The 12,388-nt window shown below is 50.5% G+C and overlaps 1 protein-coding gene across 1 annotated transcript in view; it reads left to right on the forward strand.

Annotated features, from left to right (window-relative positions):
- Taok3 (TAO kinase 3) overlaps positions 1–12,388 on the forward strand; it is a 142,411-nt gene that overhangs the window by 110,710 nt on the left and 19,313 nt on the right. Inside the window, exons 15-17 of the mRNA XM_051176516.1 lie at positions 5,727–5,963; positions 7,721–7,849; positions 10,909–11,112. Coding sequence (XP_051032473.1) covers positions 5,727–5,963; positions 7,721–7,849; positions 10,909–11,112 — 570 coding nt within the window. The remainder of the gene's footprint in view (positions 1–5,726; positions 5,964–7,720; positions 7,850–10,908; positions 11,113–12,388) is intronic.

Genomic DNA, 12,388 nt, shown 5'->3' on the forward strand with positions numbered 1-12,388 from the left:
GCTCTGCCCCTTAGGAAGAATTGACCCCGCCCATGGGCTTTGATCACAAGAGCGCCTGTTGTTCTTAGGTTCCAGTCTGCCTTCGTGCTTGTATGTGGTAGGAGGCGTGCTCTGAATGCAGGTTAAACAGTTTGGTTCACAGCCAGACCTTCCAGTATCACACAGGGTAGCGTTGAGCAGCTGTGAACTTCCTTTAAGAGGTGTCGCAGGCTTCCTGCCTATGGCTCGTTAGCTGTTGCTTATTTATTATATTGTGTATAATCCAGGTGTGTGAGATGAGCAATAATTCTGACCCAGAAATTATATGTGGTCTGGAGTGTAGCTCAGTGGTAGAGCACATGCTGGAGGGCAGGACACAGTGGGAAATATACACACTTAGTTCTTTTTTAGTGTGTGTGTGGGGGGGTGGTGCTGAGTATAGAAGCCAGGGTCATGCTAAGCATGTACTCTGTCCTATTTGCCCACTGACCATGGGAAATTGCATTGTTAAATGAGCTCTCTCAGCAGGCTTGATGACACACGCCTTTAATCCCAGCACTCAGGAGGCAGAGGCAGGCAGATCTCTGTGAGCTTGAGGCCAGCCTGGGCTACAGAGTGAGTTTCAGGCCAGCCTGGGCTACAGGGAGAGACCCCATCTAAGGATAAAAATTAAACGAAGCCCTTTCTCTCCTGTACACTTCTTAAGAGCCAGACCTGCCCTACCTGAAGCAGAGGCATGGGGGCTCCAGGGCTGGGAGGAGAAGGAGGGCAACAGGTCATCCGTGGTCCCTTGAGTCAGAGGCCCCTCAGCCTTTTGACACATGCCATCTTACCTAGTCCACCACACTGAGGAGAACGGGGCTCTCCCCTTCTTCCCTAGGGAAGCATCAGAAGACTTGAAGAGACCAAGGTCAGATGTATAATTGGGACAGAAAAGGTGTCCTCTCCAAGTAGCCCATGGCATGGCACCATGGTACTTCCCACTTATATCTGGTCCCATTGAGATGTCCCTTGTAAAACTACAGTCACCACATCCCCATAGTTTCTCTTTTCGGTTTCACATGTAATGTGTGATTCAGGCTTCCCGTTCTGCCCAGCTTTGACTTTTTTCTTGCGGGGGCGGCTGTGATGTGACTCCTTTGGTATCTTTATAACAGAAAATGATCACTATTTCTCTGCCTTGATGATGGCAGTTCAAGAACCATGGGCCCTTGGTTCTCATCCCCACGATGTGTAAGAATTAAAGTGGCTGGGTGTGTTGGTGCAAGCCTTTAACCCCAGCACTCTGGAGGTAGACTCTATGTAGTGAGTTCCAGGCCAGCCAGGGCTACATGGTGAGACACCCCCCATCTCAAAAGAAAACAAAACTACCGAGAGAGAGGGAGGGAGAGAGAGAGAGAGAGAGAGAGAGAGAGAGAGAGAGAGAGAGAGAGAGAGAGAGAGAGAGAGAGAAAGAGAGAGAGAGAGAGAATGAATATCAGGGTGGTAGCCTGTAGCCAGAAGTGTAGCAGCCTGAGAGGCTGAGGAGAGAATGTGGCCTGTCTCAAGGCTAGAGAGATGGCCTGGCTTGTAAAGTGTCTGCTTTAGAAGCATGAGGACCTGAGTTCAGATCTCCAGAACCTGTGTAAAGAGCCGGGTCCAGTGATATGTGCCTGTATCCTCAACCCTGGAGGGATAAGGACAGGGAGATCCATGATGTTCTTGGGCCAGCCGATCTAGCAGAGTTAAGCTCCAGGCTCATGGAGAGACCCTGTTTCAAGAAATAAACATAGAGAGGGTTCAGGAGAGATGTCCAGTGTCAGCCCCCCTTCGGCCTCCACACACTTGAGCAGGCAGGTACAATCACAAGCACGTGCACATGCCCACTCTGACAACCACACCCGCCACACACAGACACAAATCCAAAAGATAAAGTATAAAGTGCATGTGAAGTATGTGAAATTATCAGCTTTTAAATATGTAACTTATTTTATTTCATGTCCATTGGTGTTTTATTTGCATGTATGCCTGTGTGAGGGCATCAGATACCCTGGAACTGGAGTTACAGACAGGTGTGAGCCGCCATGTGGGTGCTGGGAACTGAACTCAGGTCCTCTGGAAGAGCAGTCAGTGCCCTTAACCGCTGAGCCATCTCTCCAGCCCCAAATTGCCAGCTTTTTAGAATTCTATCGACCAAACAGCATATTCTTCAGACAAATGGTACAAAAATGAAATGAGAATCCATAACATAATTGACAAATGCTTAATACATTTCACATCTAATGTCACAAAAGGCCACTGCTCGTGCTCTCCTTTGAGCTTATCTATCCTCCTTGGGCATGGGAGGATGAAACTTAATATCTCTTGGTGGCTCACACCTGCTAACCTACTACTTGGGCGTTAGAGGTGACCCTGGAGCTAGAGAGAGACCTCACATCAAAAAACCCATCCCGGTGCCTGCCCAGGAAGACAGTCTAAAACTCAGAAAGTTTGGTGGTGACGAATGGAAGGCTTCGTTTGAGTCACAGAGGAAGGTGATTATCCTAGCCGTGGGGAACAGGGAGGGCAAAGCTGCCCTCCTGGAAGACAGCCAGCTACAAGGAGGGCATGCTGGGCTCTGTCAGTTGTCTTTGTCACACATTTGAGCCAGGTGCGATAAGGCAGGCAGTGGGACCATCCTGTTTGCAGGGACCCAGACCCCGGGTAACAGAAAATGTCCCTCCCCTCTTTCCCAGTAAGACATCAGGCCTCCTGGCCTAAGGTAATCAATCACCCCAGGGCGTCAGCTGTGGGCCCATACACATGCAGGGTTTAGACGCATTAGAGGAAGCCACGCCTCCTCTGGGAGTCTCACTAAAGAGGGAACTGCAGAGGGCTGGGCAATGACTACCTGGGTGCAGCGCCTGCTGCTAAGCTCAGATCCTGGCACCCAAGTGAAAGCCAGGCACTGGTGTGTGTGCCTGTGATCTCAGCACACTGGGGAGGTGGAGGCTGCAAGGTCCCCAGGCCTCCCTGGCGAGCCAGCCTAGCCAAAATAGTGAGCCCCAGGCTAAGTGAGAGGCCCTCCCTCAAAAAAAAAGGTGGAGAGCGACAGAGGAAGCCCTCTACCATCAGCCTCTGGCCTCCACGCCCACATTGGTGGGTGAGGATGCCTGCACACATGCACGCACACACACGAGGGAATACTAAAATAAAAAGTTAATATCTGGATAAAATCTGTGTACCTGGAAACAGCCACTGTACTGTCATATTTGTGTGTGTGTGTGTGTGTGTGTGTAAAAAATCTGATTTCAAGAGGGACTGTATATGTGTGTGTGTGTGTGTGTGTGTGTGTATAATTTTTTAAATTTGAAACAAGCTTGTTTCAATCCCAATTTCCACAGCCTCTCATCCCTCCCTGCCCCTCCCACCAACCCCTATCCCATCCCCTTTCTGCTCCCCAGAGAGGGTGAGGCCTTCCATGGGGAGTCTTTAAAGTCTGTCTTATCATTTGGAGCCGGGCTCAGGCCCTCCCCCATGTGTCTAGGCTGAGAGAGCATCCCTCTATATGGGATGGGCTCCCAAAGTCTATTCATATACTAGGGATAAATAGACTCTCCAGTCCTCCAACTAACACCACATTCAGGGAATCTGGGCTGGTCCTATGCTGGTTTTCTGGCTGTCAGACTGGGGTCCATGAACTTCCCCTTGTTCAGGTCAGCAGTTTTCTATGGGTTTCTCTAGCCTGGTCTTGATCCCTTTACTCATCCCTATCTGTAACTGGATTCCAGGGGGTTGGCTAGTGTTTAGCTATGGGTGTCTGCTTCTGCTTCCATCAGCTACTGGATGAAGGCTCTAGGATGGCATGTAAGGTAGCCATCAATCTCATCATCAGGGAAGGGCATTTAAAGTAGCCTCTCCCCTATTGTTAGTTGGGGGTCATACTTGTAGGTCTCTGGACATTTCCCTAGTGCCAGATTTCTCTTCAAACCTATAATGGCTCCCTCTATTGTGGTATCTCTTTTCTTGCTCTCCTCTATTCTTTCCCTGACTCAATCTTCCTGGTCCGCCATGCTCACCTCTGCCCTCCTCTTCCCCTTAACTCCCTCTCCCCTCCACCCATGCTCCCAATCTGCTTGGGAGATCATGTCAAAGAGGGGCTGTTTTTGTTTTGTTTTTCCCTGAAGTTGTCCTTACACAGACATCTCAAAATGCTTCCATGTTCCCCTCTACCCAGCTATGAATACATTTGAGAAAATAATAATGGGGCTAGTAAAAAGGCTGGGAAGCCTAGTGATTGGCAAATGGGGGCAGAAGGCTTGCAAGGTCCCTGGGCTTTGCAGGGACACCCCCCCAAAAAAAGACATCTGTGGGCTTAGCTCAGTGGTAGAGAACTTGCTAGTGTCTCACCCCCAGCATGGGAGGGGTGGGGTATCAGAGGGGGAAGCAAACACACCGTCCATGTAGAGCCAGGCACAGTGGTACATAACCTGTCTCCCCAGGATGCGGAAGGCTAAAACAGAAGGAGGGAGCATTTGAGGCAAGCCTGCTTGAAGGGCAGGCTAGCATTGGAAACCCTTAGTCTCTTTTCCAGTACCCTAAATATAAATAAGTAAATAGATCACTTAGTACTGCAGTGACAAAACACAGCACCCCCTTCCATTCGAGTACAAGAGGGATTCGGGGTGATGCCGTCCTCTGTCAGGTAGTCCTAAAATGTCCTGTGCTCTCAGTCCTAGAGAGGAATGTCCTTCCCAGTGAGCCATGCATATGAAGCCACGTGTCTACTGGGCTAGGAAGGACTAAGATCCCTGGACAGCAGTGGTTCTCAACCTTCCTAACGCTGCAACCCTTTAACACAGCTCATGTCCTGGTGACCCCCAACAATAACATTACCTCTGTTGCTACTTCCCAACCATAACTTTGCTACTGTCGTAAATCGTAGCATAAATATGTGATGTACAGGGTAACTGATGCATGACCCCAGAGGGGTCAAGGGACTCTCCGGAAACACTTGTTTGTGGGATGAAGCGGGGAGAGGATTCACTCTCCCGGGAAATGACCAGACGATACAGTGGAATGGAAGTTGGCGCCCAGAGGCTGCAATCCACAATCCAAGTGCTTTTCTAAAATAGGAGAAAGAAGCAATTGGCGACTGTGGGGAGGGCGGGCGAGAAGTTAGCGGAGGAGGCTGGAAAATCGCAGAAGGGTCAAGGGAGGAGACGAGAGATGCCTAGGCTGTGGCAGGCTCCCCTGGCAGCCATGGGCTTGTTGGGTAGCGCGTTAGAAATGCAGTAAGGAAAGTGGTCCTGCGAAACTCACAGAAACATTTTCTCCTTTTTAGGAAACAAAAATGTAACTTGGGGGCAGCTCATTTAGGGATGAGGTGAAGGGAGACATGGGGTTAAAAAACTTGGTGTGTGTATATGTCTGTCCATCTGTCTATCCCCCCATTAGGGTGATCCCTTGAAGAGGCACAGCCTCTCACCTGGAGGGGTCCCTGTGTGTGTGTGTGTGTGTGTGTGTGTGTGTGTGTGTGTGTGTGTGTGGTATACATATGAATGATCTCCCTCAAGTCTCAACCTCTTTATTAAATGAGTGGTAACACCTACCTCGTGAGTGTGTAAAAGTGTGCAAATGAGATGTTTTTTGAGGATGACGGAATGTCCAGCAGAGCCCCCGCTCCAGGTCAGCATCTGGAGGCTTGGAAGCCACAGGCTGCTGAGGATGCCGGTGTCCAGCTCTGTTGCACTCAGTGACCCGAGCTCTGCCCCCACCACCTGCCTCAGGTTACACGGCAGATCCACGAGCATGAGCAGGAGAACGAGTTGCGGGAACAGATGTCAGGTTATAAGCGGATGCGGCGCCAGCACCAGAAGCAGCTGATCGCCCTGGAGAACAAGCTGAAGGCTGAGATGGATGAGCACCGTCTCAAGCTCCAGAAGGAGGTGGAGACGCATGCCAACAACTCATCCATCGAGCTGGAGAAGCTGGCCAAGAAGCAAGTGGCTACCATTGAAAAGGAGGTCAGTGGGGGGGAGAGGGAGGGGCCCTCAGGTGCAGGGTGGGCAGCTGAGGGTGTGGGGGCAGGAGCGCCTAGGTGCTGCCAGCCCTAGCTAGTCCCCACCAGTGGCAGGGGGCCACTGTTGCTGGGTTGGGGGTCCTACCTGAGGTTACTGTAGAAGATAAAATTATCTGGTGGTTTCACTCTGTTGTGTTGGGAGCAGGGTTCCCAAGGGAAACAAAATGCCACCAGTGTCTTTGAGGACATGCTCAGGTCCGTCTGTGTCTGCCACACCCCTATCCTCCTCAAACAGCCCCTTTAGTGGGGAACACCCTGCTTGTGGCTGCCACTATACCAGCCACTGGCCACAAGGGAGAAATCTGGCTGTGATTCGAGTTTTCTGAGGGAAGATCTCTCTTCCCATCCAGGTCCTTAACCAATGTAATCATGTTAGTTGATTTCTTGGTAGGGCTGGGGATGGAACCAAGACCTCCATCGTGCTTACCTGAGACTCTACTCTCTCTGCCCTCCAAACTAATTTGCAAAACCCTCTCTCTAGATGTGTTCGAACACACCTGTATTCTTAGGGACTTGGGTACCAGGGCAGGAGGATTCCAAGTTCAAGGCCTTCCTGGCTTATATCATGGTACCCTGTCACATTAAAAAGAAGAAGAAGAAAAACAGATAAAATGAGAAGACAAAGAATCAAGACGATGCCTTCATTACTATTACATGTTTCCTGTTAGGAAGGAATGATAAGCCAGGCATAGTTAGTTGCACATGCCTGTAATCTTACTGGAAAGGGGGAGACAGGCAGATACCTGGGACCCACCGGCTAGCCAGCTTAGCCTAATCAGTGCTAAACCTCACTCCAGCGGGAGGCACGAAACCAGAGTGATGGGTGAGGGTGAGTGTTGGGATGGGGAGAGGGATGTCTCAATAATAAGAGCACTTACCATGTAAGCATGAGGACCTGAGTTTGGTGCCAGCCCCCTACATGGCCATGGTTGTATGTTACATATATCTGTAACTCCAGGGTGGTGAGGAGGGAGGGGATCACTGGAGCTTTCTGGGCATGAGCCTAGTTTCAGATTCAGCAAGGCACCATGTCTCCAACCGGTAAGGTCGACAGTGATAGAGAGGGGCATCCATGAGTGTGCTCACACGAGCACGCACACACACACACACACACACACACACACGTGTATACCACACTCACAGGTGTACACCACCCTCACACACAGACAGATAAGATAGATGATAGACAGATAGACAGACAGATAAGGTATGGGTGTGTGGCCCTCAAGGAACCACACTTGAGATTGGTCTCTGGTGTTCACATGCATCCACACACATATGTACACATAAACACAGATACACGTTTCTGGTCCACCTTAATATTTCCCCTATCATTGGGAATGTATTTTTAAGATGCAAAAGAGCCATAGAGGCCATATCTTTTTTTTTTTTTTTTTTTTTTTTTTTTTTTTTTTTTTTTTTTGGTGACAGGGTTTCTCTGTGCAGCAGTCCTGGCTGTCTTGGAACTTGCTCTGTAGACCAGGCTGGCTTTGAACTCACAGAGATCTACCTGTCTTGGCCTCCCGAGTGCTGGGATTAAAGGCGTGTGGCACCACTAACACCCTCCTAGTCCCCCAGCTAGGGAGACATATCTTTAAATAGTCTTTCATTCTCTGTTCAGGGGTGACATTATTTGGCACTCGTGAACAGTCGAGTCCATGATGCTCAGGCTGACCTTGGCCACCTCTGTCACCCTCTCAGGCGAAGGTAGCCGCAGCAGATGAGAAGAAGTTCCAGCAACAGATCCTGGCCCAGCAGAAGAAGGACTTGACAACTTTCTTAGAGAGTCAGAAAAAGCAGTACAAGATTTGCAAGGAAAAAATAAAAGAGGTAAGGACACCTGCACCAACCTCAGTCACCCGCTGCACCTTGAAGGGCCTAAGTTTGGAATGGCCCCTCTTGCGCTGGGATCAGCATTTGAAGCCAGCAGTTCTGACTTCTCATTAGAATTGCTGGAAGACTTCCTAAAGCCCAGGGTGCCACACCCCTCCAGCCTCCCGTCTTCACGAGGCCTGGAGTGGAGTTGGAAAACTCACCTTTCTGGGAGTCCCACAGGAGGCCAGTGTCGCTGAGCCCGGGGCTGCGTTCCAACCTGTTCTCCACACATCCACCAGAGAAACTGTTTTAAACCATTTGAAACTCATCACATCCTTTGAAATCCCTTCCCGTTGTCCTCAGAGAAGGTTGAAGTTCTAAAGACCCCACATGGTTGACCACCACCCTCCCCTTCCCGGCCCCCCTCACCTCCGCGCCTTCCCCACCCGAGCCTACTCACGGCTGCTGCATCCCCACTGACACCCCTCAGCTCCTCCAGTGGAACGAGCTCTCCCTTCGAGGCCTGTGCATGTGGCATCTCTTTACCCCATCTGCAGCTACGCAGTTCATTCCTCCTCCTCGTAGGAGTTAGGATTGATTATTGAAACCTTAACTCAAATACCATTTCCCCCGGGAAGCCTTTCCTAACCGCCTTGGCCCAGACAGCACTTCTCCCGTTCCATGAAACTAGAGTTTTTGATAATTATTCAAGGTCCTTTCTTAGCTGCTAAATGCCACAAGAGCAGAGAGCATGTCTTGTGTATGGTACACGAGTCTGTTTGCTACGTGAACAGATGATTCTAGAATGCTTGGTTGAAGAGCTCAGGTGGACTTAGGAGAGTCCCTGGAGGAACACTCCTGTCATCCGACAACTTAGTTGTCACCACTCCCCTTTCCCAGGATCGACAGGAGACCCTCTCTAAGGGTTAGGACTCCTTGTCTGCAGGCTTCCTGGGCATACTGAGGTTTAATAAAGTTCAGTCTGGGCCATTGCCCTAGTGAAGCCATTCGGGAGGAGGTGGCTGGGGTATCCAGGCATCTCAGTCCCTGCCCAGGTAAGACATTGTCACAGCTGATCCAGACTGGCTGAATGCCAGGTGTCTCTGACTCCCTTGAGTTCTGGAAACTTGAGAGACAACAGAAATAGCCCAGTGAAGAAAAGGTCCATGGTCTCATCGGGGTTTCCTTTTTTCCTTCTGTGATTGACAGGATATTGCTGGATCTTGGAGGTTGCTTTGATTTTTTTTTTTTTTTTAAATAGGAAATTTTGCTATTTCCCTCAACTTCAAATACCTTCTCCTTTATAAACTCTGTGTACTCATTCCTGCCCTGGAGGCCATCCTTTAGAAGCATGGCTGCCATCTTGGGCGTTTGTAAGACCAGGATATTGGAGGTCAACCTTTAAAAGATTCTCTACAAAACGCCCATTCCAGAGTCCTGTCTCACTCCCAACCCAGTCCTCAGGTTAGCTGTGGGCCATCGTACTTAGATAACATAGAATGTTTGGGCCTTTTCCTAGGGAAAAAAAAAAAAAAATAAAAAAGCAGGCCTAAAGTCAAGCTAAGGTGGTCTCAGCCACTTATGAGTAGAGCATATTCATCACATGTATGTTCACATACCTCTAGAATTTCGCCTGTGGACCAGTCACAGGGGTATGGGAAGGACATTAATAATCCAGTCTTGCTTTTGGAGTGACTTGTCAAGATCACATTTGAGCTTAAACACGCAAACTTGGGGCTCATGATGAACTTAGGGGTGGCATCGTGCCCTAAAGAGATGTGCCACCCAGCCTCTATCGCATGGTCTCTGATTACAAGGACTTACTGGCTAAGGGCAAACTAATCTAAACAGTGGCGGTGATAAACATTATGAAAGACAAGTGGTTTCAGATGTGTGAGGCTTAACCAAACATACAAAAAGCTCATTGATATGAACCTAGGTGGCTGAGGCACTGTACCCTCCCCAGAAGTATTGCCATGCCCTCTCCGCAGGCTAGCAGCCCAGCTCTCCCAGTTTGCAGCCCTCTTCACGTTGTTCACGTTGCCCACATGTCCTGGGAAGCCAGAGTGGAGATTCCCTATGCATGGTTTCCTCAACCCTCTGACCCTAGCTGAAGTGCTGTTCTTTTTCTTCTGGGACTCAAATTAGCGACATCTGCAGAGTCCCTTCCTAAGTTTGAAACCCAACCACTCTTAAAGTCTTCTGCCTCATCCTTGTTCCAAGCCACTTGGTTCCCTCAACTTGACCTTCCCAGGAGACTCCCAGCTGCCTCCCCAGACACAGTCCGGGCCTGCCCCTGCCCTGCTCTCCACACAGCAGCCAGCACCCTCTTTCCCATGATGCCACAGCCATTTCTCCTAGACTAAAGGTCATTGGTGGGCTTGGGATGTAGCTCCTCCATGGAGGGCTTGCCTAGCACCTCTGAGTCCCTCGGCTCAACCCAAGTACTGTGTGAAACACTGGCCTGAACTTGATCTACCAGTCCATCGGCCTGACCATCCTCCTGGCCAGGAGACCCCGCTAGCCTTTGCCACCTGTTACCTCTTAACCAATTTATTAACCCTATACTAGCCCCACCCTATGCCAAGAGTTTTTCACGGGCTATTCCCTCCATCAGGAATATTTTTTTCTCTCTTCCCCTACTTCACTCCCCACCCCCCTTCAGCCATCGACACAGTCCCTACTGAGGTCAAGTACTTTCCACCCAGTGCTCCTTGGGGACTCCGGTCCTTCCTTTGAAGGCGGGTTCCTGACAGTCACCTCAGCAGGGTTTGACTCTGCAATGCCCAGCCCTGAGGGTCAAGGCGTCCCGAGTCTCTCGCTCACCTGCCACCTGGAGTCCTGTGGCAGAGTCGCTGGCCCATGACTGAATAAATGATCTCTGAGAGCGAGAAGCCAGACCAAGGTGCACTCAGCTGTCCCCCTCAGTTAACACTGGAGCCGTAGGCAGGGGAGAAGAAGGGGAGTGGGGCTCGTTTACCACAAAGCCTTTCCACGCTGGCATCCACACTCAGCGGCCTCCTGGGTGCCATGCCATCTGACAGGCCTTACGTGTGCGTTGTGGTTGTTTTCAGGAAATGAACGAGGACCACAGCACACCGAAGAAGGAGAAGCAGGAGCGGATATCGAAGCATAAAGAGAACCTGCAGCACACGCAGGCTGAGGAGGAAGCCCACCTGCTCACCCAGCAGAGACTCTACTACGACAGAAACTGCCGCTTCTTCAAGCGGAAAATAATGGTCAAGCGCCATGAGGTGGAACAGCAGAACATTCGGGAGGTATTTGTCACGCCGAAGCCGTCTGAGGGGCAGTGCGGGGGTCAGTCTCCTCCATCCCTGTGTCCTTAGCCGTTAGCGCCAGGCAAGAGTCCCGGGCAAAGCGCGGCAGGGAATGAATGCAGTTACCTCCGGTAAGAGAAAGCCACTTTTAGCGCAGGGACCAGCCTTAAACAGGTGAAAAGCTGTGTCACGATGAAGGGGCATGTGCATCCTGTCACACAAAGCGGGGCGTGACAGAGAGAGGAAGGCTTCCTCTTGAGGCTGCTTGTCGGGGCCTAGGTTTTGTGACTCCACATGAGTCTCTTAAATGATGGTGGGATGCTCTGCACGCAGTCACATTCACTCGTCACCAGGTGCCATTGAGGGCCTCCTCCGTGCCAGGCTCTGTGGCAGCCACCAGGGCTACCGAGCAGCACGTGGCTGCTAAGGCCTGGGAAGGGAAACAGACAAAACTGACTAATGTCAGCGTCCTACCTGAGTGACAGTGACAGGCTGGGATTCAGGGGCTGCCAAAGGTCTGGGTGGGTTATATCAGAGAAGCATTCCCCAAGTCAGCTGCCGCTCGTTTTTACCAGTTTCCCATGGGGATTTCAAACAGAGGAGTGCAGAGTGGTTTCTGCTCAAGAGACTGGGACAGGATCACAAGCTTGAGGCTAGCCTGAGCTACATAGGAAGCCCACATCTCAAAAATGCTGGAGGGATGGCTCAGTCAGCAAAGCCACGCAAGCGTGAGGACCAAGGTTCTCAGCACCGAAGCAAAACTCCAGGCGCTACAGAGTGTGTGCACCTGTAATCCCTGCCCGGGAGGGGCGACAGGAGGACACTGTGGCTTGTCCATCCCGTCCAGGCTAATCAAGGAGTTCTGGGTTCAGAGAGAAACGCTGTCTGGAAATATAAAGTGGATAGAAATTGAGGAAGACACACAATGTCAGCCTCTGGCCTCCACACCCATACATGCAATCATAACAGCAATAATAATAGCAATAATGATAACTATAGCATTAACTACCAGTCTTCCAGTTTAGGAGACTAGATGGGCGTAATGGCCCTCACTGAGATGGAGGCTATAGAAGGACATGTCAGTGTGTCAGGAAAGTGTTAATAATCTGAGAGGACACACCACTGAGCCACCTATGGTTCACAAAAACCCAGTGTTCACATCCATGGGGGAAGCAGCCACCTCAGGTACCATTAACAGGACAGCAATTGGGGCAAGTGTTTCAGAAAACCTTCTTGGTCCCGGGGACCTGTTGACCTTAACTGTGCATCCTCCTGC

Source organism: Phodopus roborovskii, unplaced genomic scaffold (assembly GCF_943737965.1).
Source record: "Phodopus roborovskii unplaced genomic scaffold, PHOROB, whole genome shotgun sequence".
Lineage (NCBI taxonomy): Eukaryota > Metazoa > Chordata > Mammalia > Rodentia > Cricetidae > Phodopus > Phodopus roborovskii.